This window comes from Cervus elaphus, chromosome X (assembly GCF_910594005.1).
Source record: "Cervus elaphus chromosome X, mCerEla1.1, whole genome shotgun sequence".
Classification (NCBI taxonomy): domain Eukaryota; kingdom Metazoa; phylum Chordata; class Mammalia; order Artiodactyla; family Cervidae; genus Cervus; species Cervus elaphus.
In genome coordinates this window covers 123,042,647-123,056,599 of record NC_057848.1, presented here as the reverse complement: position 1 = coordinate 123,056,599, position 13,953 = coordinate 123,042,647, and the positions used below count along the sequence as shown (strand labels likewise).

At 48.3% G+C, this 13,953-nt stretch overlaps 1 protein-coding gene across 7 annotated transcripts in view; it reads left to right on the top strand.

The window, feature by feature from the left end:
• The first annotated feature begins 2,438 nt into the window (after nt 1-2,438).
• The window catches only part of KDM5C (lysine demethylase 5C), a 31,290-nt gene continuing 19,775 nt past the window's right edge, over nt 2,439-13,953 (top strand). The window contains exons 1-8 of one of the 7 annotated variants that reach the window (XM_043895603.1): nt 2,439-3,135; nt 6,995-7,072; nt 9,336-9,458; nt 9,751-9,921; nt 10,308-10,442; nt 11,149-11,272; nt 11,379-11,560; nt 12,600-12,758. In XM_043895603.1, the coding sequence (XP_043751538.1) occupies nt 2,986-3,135; nt 6,995-7,072; nt 9,336-9,458; nt 9,751-9,921; nt 10,308-10,442; nt 11,149-11,272; nt 11,379-11,560; nt 12,600-12,758 (1,122 nt within the window). In that variant the 5' untranslated portion in view covers nt 2,439-2,985. The remainder of the gene's footprint in view (nt 3,136-6,994; nt 7,073-9,335; nt 9,459-9,750; nt 9,922-10,307; nt 10,443-11,148; nt 11,273-11,378; nt 11,561-12,599; nt 12,759-13,953) is intronic. The other 6 variants (XM_043895598.1, XM_043895600.1, XM_043895597.1 and 3 more) reach the window with 6 other exon arrangements.

Here is a 13,953-nt window from a genome sequence, read left to right as displayed (position 1 = left end):
TTCCTCACAAGGCAAGTAGGGGATAAAGATTCCAAGCATTCAAGGCAATCTAAGGGTTCAAGTGATAAAAAATCTGAAATCACTAGGCACAGTGCCTGGCACAAAGGAGATTCTTAATGAGTTTTGACATACTGTTTGTTGACTCTCAGGAGTGAAAATAACAGTTAACAGATACTGAAGGCCTTCTATATGCTAGGTAGTATACAACAATCCTTCAAGGTAGGTATTATCATCACCATACAACATCACTCAGTTTCAGAACCTGGGACTTACCTAAGGCCACATAACTAGAAAATGGCAGAGCTGGTGGGACTAGAAGTCAGGCCTCTCTGACTACATGGTGTGAGTTCCTACCAGTGTTCCCCACTCCCTTAGAGAGGATGCCCTTAGCTCAGCAGGCAGAATGAATATACTTAACTGGGACATGGTATGTGATTGCTGCTGCTGCTGCTGCTAAGTCACTTCAGTCGTGTCTGACTCTGTGCAGCCCCATAGATGGCAGCCCATCAGGCTCCCCTGTCCCTGGGATTCTCCAGGCAAGAACACTGGAGTGGGCTGCCATTTCCTTCTCCAATGCATGAAAGGAAAAGTGAAAGTGAAGTCGCTCAGTCGTGTCCGACTCTTAGCGAACCCATGGACTGCAGCCTACCAGGCTCCTCCATCCATGGGATTTTCCAGGCAACACTACTGGAGTGGGGTGCCATTACCTTCTCCGGGTATGTGATTAGAAACTGTTAACTGAAGGAATGACACTCTCCATCCCCTTCAAACATACTCAAGCTTACAGCAGATGCTTAATATATCCAGGATATGTTTGCCAAGAGTATATATTATTTTTAGTGAATATATATTAAGGCTGCTCAAAAATATACATTCATTTTTCTGTTTACTCAGCATTTATTTACTGCTTACCATGCCAGGTGCTAAGGATGTGTAAGATCACAAGGTTCCTACCCTTAAGGAATTCACAGTCTGATGGAGGAACACAAAACAAGCACTTAAGCAGCATGTGGTGAAAGTGAAAGTTGCTCAGTCATGTCCCACTCTTTGCAACCCCATGGACCATGGAATTCTCCAGGCCCAATACAAGAGTGGGTAGCCTTTCCCTTCTCCAGGGGATCTTCCCAACCCAGGGATCCGAACCCAGGTCTCCCACACTACAGGGGGATTCTTTACCAGCTGAGCCACCAGGGAAGCCCAAGAATACTGGAGTGGGTAGCCTATCCCTTCTTCAGGGGATCTTCCCAACCAGGAATCCAACCAGGGTCTCCTTCATTGCAGGCGGATTCTTTACCAACTGAGCTATCAGGTAAGCCCAATCAGCATGTAGAGAAGTATTCTAAAATGTGCACAGTAGGTTTTTGAACTATTTATGCGTTAGGCCCACAACTGATGAGTAACTTAGAGCTCCTCAAATGCAGTAGATGCCTGATCTATGGGCAAAGTATTGGTTTGATAGTCAAAGCAGTTGCAATACACCTATTCAGAAACTGCTTACAAACATGCACACAATAGGAGCAGAGGTACACATGGTAGATACTCAAATATAAGGAGGGGGCTATACACAATAAATACAATCCATGCACACAAATTCATAAGTACACTGTAGGCCACAAGTGGGCACAGAGTAGGTACTTCAAATGGTGGGCACTGGTAGGTGATATATATGCTGTTGTTAAAATCCGATAGTTAAAATATATATACTCTCAGGCTTATTTTGTAGGGGTACATGCCACAAATGAAAGTGGAAGTCACTCAGTCGAGTCCGACTCTTTGCGACCCCATGGACTATACAATCCATGAAATTCTCTAGGCCAGAATACTGGAGTGGGTATCCTTTCCCTTCTCCAGGGGATCTTCCTAACCCAGGGATCAAACCCAAGTCTCCCGCATTGTAGGCGGGTTCTTTACCAGTTGAGTCACAAGGGAAGCCCACATGCCACAAATAAGGACACGATAAAAGTGTTCATTAAAATGCTGACTGACAATAACTCTTTGGAGTTAAGGATGGAAGCCCCATCTCTGAGAGGCCTCTACACGAAAACTTGGACAAAATAAATATTTCCTTCCTCTCCTTGGGGCCCAGGGTTCTAAAAATCCGCAATCCTCGAGAAGGGAGCAGCATCCCGGCTTCCTTTTTTCAAAGCCCCAGAGGTGTCAAAACCTAGACCTGGGAGCTATGTATGTCTCTCGTAATCTACGGGCCTGCAGAAAGGTCCCTTGCAATCACGGACTCGAAGCCGCCTTCTGTGGCCCACACCGGAAAGACCCGGGAGGAGAGCATGTTGGGGCGGGGCTCGCGCCAGAGTTGAGGTCATCGAGTGGGTGCCAGTTCAGACCCACCACCCACCAACGCCAACTCCTCTTCCGGTCTCCCTCCGTAACGCGCATGCGCAGCACTGGCCTTTAAACGTGCACCGCCGGTCCGTCCGGAAAGAGGGATCGGTTTGCTAATTTCAACTTTGTTCCTCCGCCGCTGAGGCGGACTATTTGCTCTCAGTCTGGGAAGCAGTTTTAAGTTCCCGCTTCCTGATAAGGGGATCCACGCCTGCCGATTCAGCTCAGTCCCCACGGGATGATGGCTTCCTAGGGCTTGGCCTCACGCAAGGCATACGAGGCTCAGAGGGACATCCCGCGGAGGGATCCGGTTTGTTGTGGTGAAGGGAGGGGGGGAGACGGTGAGAAACCAAGATGGCGGCGGCGGCACTAAAGGCCGCGGCGGTTGGGAGGTAACTGTGGTGGTGAAGGCTGCGGTAGTTGGGAGGCAGCGGCCGAGCTTGGAACGAACGGAGCGGAGCGAAGAGGCGATAGAGTAGTGTCAGCCTGAGCCTCTCAGAGCGCGGCAGCTACACGTCCCCTGGGCCCTCGGCGGGCGGCGGCCGCCCCGCTTAGGGCCTAGTCTCCGGGCAGTGCCTCGGCTTCGTACAGCGGCGTCCGCCATGAGTCCTTAAGGGCGGTCCGAGCCCTCCAGTCCTAGGGCGCACCATGGAGCCGGGGTCTGACGACTTCCTACCGCCGCCGGAGTGCCCGGTGTTCGAGCCTAGCTGGGCGGAGTTCCGAGACCCTCTTGGCTACATTGCGAAAATCAGGCCCATCGCCGAGAAGTCGGGCATTTGCAAGATCCGCCCACCCGCGGTAAGGCCCTGGGCCGGTGGTCGCCGGGGATGAAGAACTAGGGTAGCGGGCGGAGAGGTCCAGATCAGAGGGCAGCTCGAGGTGTGGGGAGATGGGGTGGCTGGCACTGTTGTGGATGCGGCGCGGGTCGGAGAAAGGGTGCTGGGGGCAAGGGGTCTTTCGTGGTGGCCCTAAGTCGGAGACCCACTCCCACTCCGCCCTTCAGAATCACTCTTAGTAAGATTCAAGAAAGGGATGCCTGGTGGCCCCGGGGAGAGTTCACAGAGAGGCACTCCAAACATCTCTTGGTTACCCCGAACCACCTAGGTCAAGGCTGCTCTAAAGGTCTTTTTTCCCATTTACTGGCATCCCTTCTCTTAAGGCACGCAGTGTGGTGTAATGGAAAGATCACAGCTCTGAAGGGAGTTAAACCTTCAGAACTCCACTCTGCAGTTTACCAGCTGTGTGACCTTGGTCAAGTAACGTGATTTCTCTGAGCCTGTGAAATGGGGTCCATGAATGGTTCTTTCGAGAACTGGATTAAACTAGGTAGCGTCTGTGTGTAGTAGGCACTAGGTAAGTGGTAATTATTGTGACTGCGAAAGTGTTTGATGTGGTCATTGGTTTGCTTCTATGTGGGTTGACTCATATTTACTCATAGCCTGCCAGGCCAATACATTTATGATAATATTCTGGGCTGGTAGACCAGTCAGGAAATCAGTCTCACAGGGAATGCTCTGTCTGGCTCCCCTGAGATGGGTTCAGCGAATTGTCCTCTTTTCCTAGTTGAAGGCAATATCTGGGCCTTTTCTGCCCATCACTACCCAGGCTTGACTTCTATAGAGAGTCTTGGACCAGTCAGCTTGGGGTGGAGTATGAGTCCTTCTTAGAAGATTTCTCCTCTGATCTGCCCCGGGATGTAGGAGGTGCCAGATGATAGGATATTCTTGAACCCTCAGAAACAGAATGGTTGGATGGATGGAAGTATGCCTCCTTTGGAACCCTTGATTCCCAGAGGTCAGCGACAAAGGGCGGTGTATCTTTACTCCTAGGCCTGGCTTCAGGCCAGGAGAAGTCCCCCAAGCGCTAGGATACGCTGCCACCTTGCTAGCATCAAAGGGAAATGATGATATATGTTGTTCAGTCACCACTTGGGATTCAAAGGGCAGGAATTGAGTTTGGGTGTTTTTGAACGGGTGTCTCCTGGCTGAAACCAAATGAGAAACCTCGCTGCCACCTGAGGAGGGCATCACAGGCCTCCTTATTTAACTTGGTGCTTTCTGGTGCTCAGCCATAGATCTAGGCTGGTTTCAAATGGATCCTTTGGGAGGTGTTGGGTAAGCTGATTTCTTCCTTATTGGAGCCTGGCCACATATCTCTGAGGTATCCTTGTCCATGGTGGGGGAGTGGCAGTGGGTAGTGAGAGGTCAGAAAGGCCAACAGAAAGGAGAAGCTGGAGTCCTGGGCAGCCTCAGGGAGGTATTCCCTGAAGTGACTTGGCAGGCCTGTGGGAAAGAGGCATATCTGACATAAGGGGTAGTTGAGCCTTGAATTTTCTATCCTGTTTTTCTGTCTTGGACTTCTCAGGGCAGACTGGCGCTGTGCAGGTATTGTTACCCTTCCTTGGGACACCAGGAGTAGGAAATGTGACATGGTGACATGTCATGTGTGTGTGTGTGTGTGTGTGTGTGTGTGTGTCCTGCAGGGGGCCTTCCTTTGTTAGGCTTCTCTTCCCTACCCCAATACTGTACTTCCCTCTAACCCAGGAGATCTGGCTCTCTCTGGTTTTGTTCGGTTTTCCCCTCCTGTAGAGCTGCTCCTAGGCCTCCTTTAGAAGTCTCTCCTAGCGGGACTTCTGGCTGGAATTTAAAGCACTCACCCAAGTGGTGCTTGGGCCCAGAGTTGGAACGTTTGTAGGGGTGGGTGCTTGGAAATTGGAGGTTTGCCTAAGGAAGGGCAGGGGAAGGGTAATTTGGATTCTGAGTTGCTAGGCGAGTGGCTGCCACTCTTGAAGAAGATGAGTGCAAGGAGAGTGTTGGTATTCTGGAGTATACCCAGGGGAGCTGGGAAGGGCCTTGCTTCCTGCTTCAGGTGGCCAACCATTTTATCACCATCCTGCCAATACTGACATACTGAGTATTTGACACATGAGAATATGGGACTGAAGGCAGGATGAGGGAGCTTGTAGGTCCCAGGGAGAGCCAGGCAGGGGAGACCACTGAACCTTCCTCAGCTATCTGTTGTATGTACAGCTTTTGCTCTAGGATTTCAGTTCTGCCATTGTCAGGTTGCTTGATGTTGCACTTATTCTTATCTCGAACTTGATTTAGGAGGAAAGAAGGGTGCCTGGAGTTCTGGGTTTGAGCACCTTCCTACCTGGGTTACCTGCGCTGAGGGGAATGCCCTACTGATGGGAGGCAAGGGAGCATGGGGAGCCTGTCTGGACTTGAGCCATATCTTTTTAGTTTGAGTTTTTTTGTTGTTAGTTTTGTTTGTTTTTGCCCCTACTTCATTGAGTCCCATGTGTTTGCTACCTGCTTTGCAGGGGGTGGGCTTGGGGATTATGTATGCATGTAAGTATGAGTCCTGTGGCCCCTTTTCTAAAAGTGTGTGTACAGAAGAGGCCAGCAGCTTTTTCTTCTCTTTAACTGCCCCTCCCCTTTCCCATGTGTATGCATGTGTGGGTGAATACTGGTATCCTGGTGTAGTGTAAAGAGCCTTGGACCAGAGGTCAGAAGACAGGGGTTCTGGTCTTGGCTTTACCAGTAACTCAGCATGTTATTTTGGAGAAATCACATTTCTTTTCTGGGCCTCATTTTCCCCATTGGTTAAATGAAGGCACTGGTCTAGGTTACTCCAGGTTCTTTTCACCATCCCAGCAGGAGGCAGGGTTCTAAGAAGGACTCCTGGGAGGGTGGAGGGAGGAAGGAGCATGGGGAGGAGGTTCTTCTCAGCTGCCCTTTGGGCAGGACACAACAAGCTCCAACTTGGCAGATCAGTCTCCTCTACTTTTGTTATCTTTCCTAACTTCTCTCCTCCTCCCCAAATCCTCCCAATCTTTGCTACCACAGTCAGTGGTACATTTCAGCACTTAGGACACCCCTCCCTCCTTCCTACTTCTTCCCCTGTCTCTTCCTGGTACTGGGCAGGTGTTTGAGAGAGGACACATAGGAAGCCAGACCAGGTGAGTATTGCAAATTCTTGCTCCTTGCTCTTCCCTGCAGTGTCTATCTCACTGAGAGAACAAACATTAAAGGCCCAAACCTTGAAATAGCCCAAATTGGAGCTGAGCTACTCTGCATATGTATTGGGTAGTGAGGTCACTCTTAGATATCAAGTCCTAATGATGATTCCTTTGAAAAGAAAACCAGTTTAATTTTTCATATCAGTCTTATGAGGAAACCAGGGCAAGAGTTCATATTGCCACCTTACAGTTAAGGAAACAGATTCAGAAAGGTAAAAATCCCGTAACTATTAAGTAGTAGAGCTAAAATGTGAACCCACGTCTTCTGACTTCAGATCCTGTATGCTTTCCAGTACAGCACATGCCTAAGGGATATGTGCATAGGGAGAGTTTGAAGTCAGCTGTTTTGGACCTCATTTTTCTTTTTCTTAAAATTGTACCACTGTACTGTTGGGAGGGAATCAGGAGACATTTCCCAGGGTATATGCATGGGATGTCGAGTATGGACTTGAGGCACTTCTAAAGCTCTGTTGTGAGTAGTGTTTGTATGGGTTGGGTGTTTGCCAGGTTAAAAGTTCTGGGGTGGCTAGAGGTCTGGGAAGCCGTGAATGGGGTGCTGAGTTGCTTTTGGTGCCCAGACTGGTCTTGCACTATGCTGGAATAACCCAACTCCCTTTCTCCTCCTTACCCACTCAGGACTGGCAGCCACCCTTTGCTGTTGAAGTGGACAACTTCAGGTTTACTCCCCGAATCCAGAGGCTGAATGAACTAGAGGTAAGAAGACCAACAGCTGGTGGGGGGGTTGGGAGAATGGATACCTGAGCTCTGATCCTGCTTCCCTCCTACCTTCTCTGGCTGAGGTACTTTACCTAACTAGGCCTTTATTCTATCTTCTGTGAAGTTGCCTGGAGGGCATGGAGAAGCTTTAGAGCTCTGAATATAAACCAGAGCAAGGGCTTTTAGTCTCCCAGATCTGATAACCCCAAGGTTGGGGATTGTGCTTTTTCCACAAACATTTGGTACTTCTGAAACTCCCCTGTCAACCAACCCACCCTACTTAGGTCAGCAAAAGAGAAATATGGGGCTAACTGAGACCCTTTCTTGCTTGGCCAGCTGAATATATCCTCATCTGTCCAATCCATCTACAGCCCTGTGCTTCCTACCTTCCTTCCATGGTGCTTGGTAAGGTGGGAGGTGAGGTGGATGGGCAGGAACAACAAAAGAACTGGTCTCTGTGGAAGCTGGAATGGTTACAATGGACAGAAGGTCAGGCAAGTAGGCTTTTCCCTCTCCCTTTTGTTCTGTACAGGAAATCTAGACCCTTCACATGGATAAGGTGAGGTTCTCCATGAAAGACTTGAGAATGCCCTAGAGCAATGAGAGTAGATGCCCTTAAGCCAGTTCCAAGTAAAATCCTGGAGTTTCCCTTGGAAGATGTAGATTAGAAGTATGCTATACTCCTCTCCCTCATTTTTATGTATTTTCAAGCCTTAATAGGTGTCTAAGGGTATGGGGCTGACTATTAGGCCCAACCAGATACCCGTAACCTGAAAGGTTACTTGTCTTCTAGACTGCAGATCCTCAGCCTTGGCACTATTGACAATTTGGGCCAGGTAATTTATTGTCATGGAGGGCTGTCCTGTGCATTGTAGGATGTCTGTCATCCCTGTAGGATGTCTTGTCAGCCCATTAGATACTAGAACATATTACCCTCTCCCAGGTATGGCAACCAAAGCATGTCTCTAGACATTACTTAAATGTCCTCTGGAAGGCAAAATTGCCACTTAATGAGAATCACTGTTTTAGAGTCAGTCTAGGTACTCTTCTGGTTAGGGCAAAAATCATCTTTTGTATGTGATACAAGTTCCTTAGAGAAATGGATCTGACCAGGTCTGTTGTTGTATAGGTAGGGCAAGGTGTAGCCTACCGTAGGACAGGGGCAGGTTTTCTAGAGAGAGAGCTGGCTAATGTGGGGGAGGGGGGCAGGCATGAGGCCAAGGTTGGAAAGCTAAGGGGTTGAAGTGGAAGGGTTAGGGTTCCTGGCCCCTTAGGGATTCTCATAGCAAGGGAGCCATAGGATATTCCTTTCTGTGGATAAACTTTACTTTTCCTCATCTATGAAAGAACTGTCCCTATTTCCACCTAATGGGATCAGAGCAAGGTAATGAATGGTAAGGACTTAACCTAGTTCTCCCTAAAACTAGGCCCTCTGACTAGGGTGAGGTAGTTATAGACTTGGGGTGCCCTTCTTGGATCACAGATTTCAGGAACGCATGGCAAATGCCTTGTTCCTAGGATCTTTTGCCCACATTGGGTCCTGATTAGGTTGGGTGCCAGTGCTGCTTTGGTACACCATCTCAGTTCTTTAGGCCATTTTGTCTTTAGCATGCACTCTCACCCTTTGGCCACCATGGAACAAATTTCATGGTGCATGTGAAGAGGTGAATGTTCTCTTTTGGAGGCATCATTCTCTGAAACATGCCTAGAGTTTAGATATAATTCTGTAGTTTCCAGAGGGTATTCACTGTTCTTCTCATAAGTCTACTCTTCTGGGGTGAGTGGACTGGGCAGTTATTTTATTTCCCTCCTAATCAGAAAACAGGGGTCCAGAGAGTAGAAGTGATTTACTCAAGACCATACAGCAGATTATTAGCAGAAGAAGAGCAAAAACTTATTAGACACTCAGATTTCTTGGTACCTGCTGTGTGACTTGAGGAAGCAGAGGCTCTGTAAGAGGTGATGATACTCACACAGCCCTGTCAAGGAGACTGAGAAAGAATATATGTAAAGCTTTGGCTGTTGTGACTCAGCCTGCTCTGTTTTGGGACCTTGGGCTTCTCCTGTTGACTGGAAGGTGGCAAAGATAACAGAGGTGGGTGAGGTGCTACCTAGAGTTGAGGATCCAGTTCACTGGGAGAGGCCTGCTGCTCTGTAGATGAAGTGGGCTGCTCTGTATCCCTTCTCCTTCCCTAAGATTAGGCCAGAAGATGGTCAGGTAGAGGGGGAGGCCAGCCTCTCTGAGCCATTTCTTCTCCAGGCCCAGACGAGAGTGAAACTGAACTACTTGGATCAGATTGCCAAATTCTGGGAAATCCAGGGCTCTTCCTTAAAGATTCCCAATGTAGAACGGCGGATCTTGGACCTCTACAGCCTCAGCAAAGTAAGAACAGGTTTTTCTCAAACCCCTCCCCACCCCACGCCTTAATATCCTCGGTATTCTGGGGGCCACCTTGGTTTGGATATTGGATCTCTAGGCTACGGTGGAAGGGGCACAGCCTGGTAGCACACAAGCTGTCATCAGAACTTCTTGGCATCCCTTGGCTACAGTTTGAGTCTGAGTGGTGGAGGTAGGAGGGGGTAGCCTCCAGTGAAGTAAGGGGCTGGAGTTGTCCTCATTGTTCTTTCTATACCTACACATAGCAAATCACGTCCCTTCCTGCTTGTCCTTACAGATCGTGGTGGAGGAAGGTGGCTATGAAGCCATCTGCAAGGACCGTCGATGGGCTCGGGTGGCCCAGCGCCTCAACTACCCACCAGGCAAAAACATTGGCTCCCTGCTGCGCTCCCACTATGAACGCATCGTTTACCCCTATGAGATGTACCAGTCTGGAGCCAACCTGGTGGTAAGGATGCCAAGCCAAGGTGGGAGTAGGCTTTCCTCTGCCAGATGCAGATTTCCACACTTGCTCTTAATGGAACTGGTTCAGTGGAGTGGACTGGACACCTGGAGAGGTCTGGAAAGAGATGAAGTCTGGTTGTTGGGGAGATTTTTGGAAGGTATAAGCAAAAGCATGTATAAGATGTTAGGATGGTATAAGCAAAATCATGAGAAGAATTCCCGGAGTGTGTGCTGGTGTCAGTGGTAAAGACCAGTTAGGCAGGGCCTGTTGGCAGGGGAGGGGGGATGAAACCACAACTTTAGTTGCCATTGTGGGGAAGGTAGAGGGAAGTCCTTGCTGTTGGGGGCTGGGGCCCCATGCCCTGACCCTTACCCTTCACCTATCCGTAGCAGTGCAACACACGTCCATTTGATAATGAGGAGAAGGACAAGGAATATAAACCTCACAGTATCCCCCTTCGACAGTCTGTGCAGCCCTCCAAGTTCAACAGCTATGGTCGGCGAGCCAAGAGACTGCAGCCTGATGTGAGTGCCTCCCTACTTCTAACAGAGCTTTAGGGGTGAAGTGAGTCCTCTCCCTCTGACCAAGACTCTCTTCCCTGTTCCACTCTCCCTTCTCTCGGTTCTCTGAGTTCTGAAAAGTAGTGTGCCTCTTTCTGGCTTCACTCTTGCTTTTCTTCTGAGCTGGGTTTTGATCTCTTCGTGTAATATCTTCCCTGTGTCTGCTATTCTTGCCTGCCTTGTTCCTTTCCTGACTCTGCTTATAGGGGAAGAACTCTCTTTCTCCTTACACCTATATTCTGGCCTCAGAAAGAAGCTTATGTGCCAGCATTCTTCTGGGCACTGGGGCTACAGCAGAAAAGAAGATGGACACTGTCCCTGGGCTCACCAAAGCATGTAATTTACCAGATCATGTTAGTCTCTGCCATTTATTGGTAGTGTCAGATACTTAGATTTCTTTATATATATCTTTCTCAAGCTCCTTGTAACTGTGAGATAGGAGTTAATATTCTCATTTTACAGTTGGAAAAACTGAGATCCATCTTAATTCCATTCCAGGAGAGGAATGAAGAGGGAGCTCACTTACCCTCAGTCTCCAAAAAGCAATCTAAATTCTTGCCTTGGCCGACCTGTGCTTCAGGCCTGACATGAACTCATGTGATATAGCCCAGGCTGTTCTTTTAGGATGGGGCAACCTGCAATCTTGATTCATTTCTTTCTTTCCTCCTAGCCGGAACCCACAGAGGAAGACATTGAAAAGAATCCTGAGCTAAAGAAGCTTCAGATCTATGGGGCAGGCCCCAAGATGATGGGCCTAGGCCTCATGGCCAAGGATAAGACTCTGCGGAAGAAAGGTGAGGCCTGACAGGCTGGGGAATTGTGAAGAATGGCCTTACCTGGGGAGAGGAGGCGGGGCCCTAACTGTTCAGACTTGTACTTTAGAGCCATTCTCTCTCCCAGATAAGGAAGGGCCCGAGTGTCCCCCTACTGTAGTGGTGAAGGAGGAGTCAGGCGGGGACATGAAGGTGGAGTCAACCTCACCCAAGACCTTCCTGGAGAGCAAGGAGGAGCTGAGTCACAGCCCAGAGCCCTGCACCAAGATGACCATGAGGCTCAGGAGGAACCACAGCAATGCCCAGTTTGTAAGGACCCAGCCCTGACTTTCTAATGCTCTGCTTCTCATCCCTTCAACGAGCATTTCCCCAGCATGGCACTGGACCAGGTTGCATTAAACAGAAAAGTGGGCCTGGTGGGCCCTGCCCTCAGGTAGCTCACTTAATTGGGGAAACAAGGCCAGCTCACATGGAACAAAGAACAGGAAAGGGTGATCAAGTGCTGTCAACATGACGTGCTGGAAGGGTGCAGAGAAGGAGACTCCCTCTCCATTGCTTCAGGATAAAGGCTAGGTTCCTTATTACCGTGCATGATCTAATCCCAGCAGACCTCTAGCCTCATTCCCCAGCACTGCCCACCTTACTTCTCTGATATAGCCACACTGAACTACTTGTAGGTATGTTTGTTTTTTCCCCGAGATGTGCCATGCTTTCTTGCCCCATCCTTTGCACATACTGTTTCTTCTGCCTGGAAGAGTTTCCCCCTGTTCTCTGTGCCATTGCCAAATCTCAGTTTGCCTTCAGATTTCAGTTAGTTTCAAGTGTCACCTTTTCAGTGAAGTTCTTCCTCAAGGCTGTTCCTCATCTCCAGCTGATTTGTGTGCTTCCTCCTCTAGGTTTCCATAGTACCCTTTTATGGGGAGCTATTGGCAGTTTCTACACTGCCTTTTAATTTTTATGAACTTGTGCTTCTGGACTATTGTATGCCTTTAGAAGGAGGATACCATGTCTTATTTATCACTGTACCATAGAGTCTGGCATAATGTTGAACACACAAGTGTTCAGTAAATGTTTATTGAATGAGTAAAAATGGAGAATTCAGCACTGAATGATAAAGACTCTGCTCTCATGGCTCTACCAGTTAGTTTATTTGGGGAGATTATTGCTTGCAGTTTAACTCCTGAGCAAGCATGACTAACCTGTAGAAGGCCATGAATGATCCAGCCATCAAGCACAGTGGGTTTCTAACAGAGATCTCTGTGGACTGGGATACTGTCTGGAGGAGTCTTATGTTTGAAAGGCTGGACAGGGCTTGGGTTGATGAACTGTTGCCTCCCTCCCCTGGCAGATTGAGTCATATGTGTGCCGAATGTGTTCCCGAGGGGATGAGGATGACAAGCTCCTGCTGTGTGATGGCTGTGATGACAACTACCACATCTTCTGCTTGTTGCCTCCTTTGCCTGAGATTCCCAAGGGTGTCTGGCGGTGTCCAAAGTGTGTCATGGCGGTAAGGACTTCCCAGCCCCAATCTGTGTCTGCCTCATAGGCTGTCCTTGCCTTCCTTCATCTGGTCTTATTGAAAGCAGCCTCCTAGCTCAGCCACAGTCTTATGTTTTGGGTCCCTGAGGTTGGGCTAGGTTGGGCAGAGCTTTGGGAGAAAGAAGAGGAGGACATTCAGCCTGTGTTCTCTGGAAGCTGTCAGACCACCTGGGGAGGTGAGATTTTATAATTAGATTGTATATGATGACATATAATCAAATGTTAAATTGTGTGTTAGAAATTCAGATGTAGGAATTCAGAGGAGAGGAAAGTGACTAAGAGTAGTAATCAAGGAAAGTGTCAGCAATGAGATTTGGAGGACAGGAATATGAAGAAAAAATGTTCTTTTGATTTCCAAGTTTTTTATTTTTTCTTTTTGAAAGCTTGGAAAATAGACAAATTACCTATCTCACCACCTAGAGTTAACCACTGTTAATAGCCTGGTGTATTTTCTTCTCATCTTTTCGTTGTTGTGTATATATAACTGTCTTTAACAGGTTTGGGATCATATTGTGTATTTTCATTTGTTACTTTATAATCATTTTTCTGTATTATTATATTTATTCATGGTATGATTTCTTTTCTTGTAAGGGGTTCATCATGTGGGTATAATATTTATTAGTTATTTTCCTTCTGTTGTGATAATTAAATTGGTTTGCACTGTTGTAGACTTCAATTACAAGCGTTGGGCAGACTTTCTAGACTGGGGGATAGAGGAGTTCAGGAGTAAGGATGTGTGGGGATAACGTACCTAGTGCAAGAGAGGCAGTGAGAACACCTGAAGCAGCAGTGAGGGCTAAGAGGCCTGGTAAGTCTGCCAGTTTCATTTCATGAGCCTTTTACCTTGATCCAAATTCTGGGTTGCTTGTCTACATCTTTCCCTGGGTTTCTGGGAGAGTAGATGTTGATAGTCTCTTGCCCTGTCAGCTGTGGTCATAGAGTCCAGGTATGCATGTGCATGCGGACACACACACACACACACACACACACACACACACACGAGGAAAGAGACCGGGGCATTGTAATGCCTTGGTAGTGGTGGGGATTCCTTTAGGAAGGAGTTTGAATACCAACAGTATCTTAGACAACAAAGATTGTCAGGTCTACTTAGCTCTCTTCTTTAAGTGGTCTTGGGCCGGTGAACCAGGTTGACATTTAGATTT